Genomic DNA, 3,269 nt, shown 5'->3' with positions numbered 1-3,269 from the left:
AGAGTAATTGGTCAGAGGACAAAAACACACAATTCCAAAAAAAATGCCTGCAGTGCTATTTACAGTATCAAAACTGGTAAAATCTTCAATTTAAAAAAATTTAGAAAGTGATTAAGCAAAGTATGACATATTTATTCAATGGAAATTAAGCATACATTTGAATATGTTAACATTTTAATAGGCACCAGGCTATAGCATGGATAAATCCTTATTATTTTAAATGAAAAAAGCTATCAATACAATTACCTATCATATATGTAAGTGTGTGTGTGTGTGTGTGTGTGTGTGTATGTATAAACCACCTCATGCCCCCCGCTAAAAGCCTAAGCATAGCAAAATCCTGGAAGGTTTGTATATTAAAATGTTAGGGTTTTATTTGCTGTTGGGGCTGTGTCTGACTCCTCTTTTTCTACTGTGTTTCTATTTTTCTATAATGAGAATGCATTGTTTTAATAATGGGGAAAAAAAACCAACAGTAAATCAAAAGAACAGAGAGGCTAGAAGCAGCATGCAGAGGCTTTTTAAATTAGTCTGGTTTAAGGTTAACACTTACTGTAAACTGTTCGATGTCTCTCTCTAGTCCCACATTTGGCAGATCAGGCATCATATGAGACACAACTTTGAAACCAGAATCTTTGGCCAGGTGAAACGACTCACATACTGCCTTCACGGTGTGACCCCTGAGGGAAGAAAACCCACTACCTGTTACACAGATAAACGGGCAACAAGCTTAACACAAGGAACAGAGGAGAAACAATCACTGAGACACGAAACAAAGGATAATATGGTTGGGGAAAGGAAGTCTCAGAAAGTCATTTTTTATGTCCATCTCTGAGAAGGCCTGGAAGTCAACCATTGTTACTTCTGAGCTATTTCTNACTGAGCAACACATCTAATTCATCTATTCTGACATAGTCATTTCCTGTGCTGTATCATCCCAGCTGGCTGCCTTATTTCTTTATATGGGATGTAGCAAGCAGACACCAGACATTCTCCTTTCCATGACTTTGCACTGCTAATTTGTTCTTATCTTGATTTTGCATGATACGTGATGGAAGAATGAAGGTGGACTCATACAGTTCCGTCTCGCCCCCACCCTGGCATGAACATCTATACAGCCAGCTGTACTATATTTTGTGAACTATAAATGTGCTTTTTATCTTATGCTATGCTGTTCTTGCAGAGCCTTCCATTGTTTAACTTGCTTTTCAAAGAGATGTAACTATAGACTTGTTTTTATCTCTCATTGATTTCTGTTGTATTCTTAAATGCTTTGTGCACCACTGGGTCTTACGGATATTCTTCTGTAATTGTGTGTAATTTTCCCTATAACATTTATATATTAAAGATTCATGAGGTCTTTAATATTCTATAGTCATCAACAAAGAGCATGTAGGCAAGTCATTCTCTACCTAGTTTGAATCCACTGGAACATGGATTTCTGAAAAGTACTTCTGGTACTTGTATAATAAATTTAGGAGACATATGGGCTGATATGCTCCTTTATAAGAATGACGATAGATGAAATTGGTTCTGGGCTTTTGGTTAAACTTGGAGAATTAAAATCTGTTTCTTTCCTTTCCCTCCCCAAACATACTAAAACAACAGGAAAGAATTTTTTTAAAGGTATAAATCCAGGAGAACAGAGAACATCAGAGGAGACAGGACGTAAACAAGTGATGGCAATAAATTTTTGGAAGACAGGAAATAGAAGACTAGTAAATGACTTTGCAAGTGAAGAAAACTGCAAACAAAGTTTCTGCAAAAGGGGACAGATACCAATGAAAGGCAAGCTCAGTCACACCAGAGTCCCAGAAAGGCTCATGGACCCAAGTACCAGGAACCAACTGGGTGGGATGGAAGAGAGCACTGGATCACATCTGTACATGGAGGGATTTATCCCTTATCCCTTTCCACAGGCAGGCACCTGCCTGTTTGCTCCCTGGAGGAATGGAAAGCTGCTGGACTCCGAGATTCCAGGTACAAAGCAAGTCCTAGGTGAGGATTAGGGTGAAGACAGGGAGACTAAGTGACAGGCAGCAAACTGACCAGTGGACTCCCTGTCCTGCTCCCTTGACACCAACAGTCGATTTTCTGTGACCTACGCACTACCCACCCAAGCAGCAAGTTGGAGCGTTCACCTCTGGATCAAATGGCCCTAAATGAGGGTACTGACATTTGGGAATTCCCTAAGGAAAGGAGAGCTTATTCCATGAACATCCTTCAGTGAGGCATACCAGCAGCTAGCCACACAGAGCTGGTTTTTCAGCCCCTCACTTTTAAAGTAGGGCTTGGTTAAGGATCACCAGAAACTTAGGGAAAGCCAAGAACATAAAGGACAGACCAAAACAAAAACAAAAAAAGGAACCTAGAGGGAAACTGAGGCATTGCATAAAGGAAAATAAAACTTTAAAAAACCCCCCAAAACCCCAACTATATTAATTCCTTCAGAGAGATAAGATGTATTACATCCATAAAACAAGAACAGCACGCTAGAGAAAATAAAACAGCCAGAATATAAGAAAGAACTCTTGGAAATTAAAACTATACCAAAAATGAAAATATATAGAAAGGTTGAAAGATAAAGGTGAGAAAATAATAAGAAAGCAGAAAAAAGGCAGATGAAAAATAGAAAAGGTAAGAATATTAGATGATAATCTGGGAGATCCAACATTTACTTAACAGGAGTTTTAGAAGAGAACACAAAAAATGAAAGGGGGAACATTATCCAGCCCTCTGTATCCGAGGATTCTGCATCTGTGAATTGAAAATGAAAACAACAACAATGACGACAACAACAACAAATGCTATGTTGTTACTTATATGCGGTATGTAGTGAGGCCTATGATGGTTGCATCTGTACTGAACATGTACAGACTCTTTTTTCTTGTCATTATTCCCTGAACTATATAGTATAACAACTATTTATGTAGCATTTACACTGTATTAGGTATTATAAGTAATCTAGAGATGATTTAAAATATCTGAGAGGATGTGTGTAGGTTATATACAAATACTGCACCATTTTATATAATCGATTTGAGCAACTGCAGATTTTGCTATCCAGTGGGATTCCTTGAACCCATCTACCAAGGGAGGGTACCAAGGGACCACTGTAGTACAAAGAAATTTCCCTGATGACAGGGTCCTTTAATATCTAGCGTATTTAAAAATTCTTGCTAAGATATACCACTGTGAAACTGCACTACATATGAAATAGAGAATTGCCTAAAATATTCCAGAGTGAAAAAAAATAAAGGTTATATGTA

General features: G+C 37.9%; 1 protein-coding gene across 1 annotated transcript in view; it reads right to left on the bottom strand.

Moving 5' to 3' along the window:
* The window catches only part of ELP3 (elongator acetyltransferase complex subunit 3), a 105,512-nt gene that overhangs the window by 40,793 nt on the left and 61,450 nt on the right, over nt 1-3,269 (bottom strand). The window contains exon 8 of the mRNA XM_019636114.1: nt 554-680. Within this exon, the coding sequence (XP_019491659.1) occupies nt 554-680 (127 nt within the window). The remainder of the gene's footprint in view (nt 1-553; nt 681-3,269) is intronic.

Source organism: Hipposideros armiger, unplaced genomic scaffold (assembly GCF_001890085.2).
Source record: "Hipposideros armiger isolate ML-2016 unplaced genomic scaffold, ASM189008v1 scaffold_27, whole genome shotgun sequence".
Lineage (NCBI taxonomy): Eukaryota > Metazoa > Chordata > Mammalia > Chiroptera > Hipposideridae > Hipposideros > Hipposideros armiger.
Note: the sequence above shows the minus strand (reverse complement) of the source record. Positions and strands in the feature narration are given on the sequence as shown.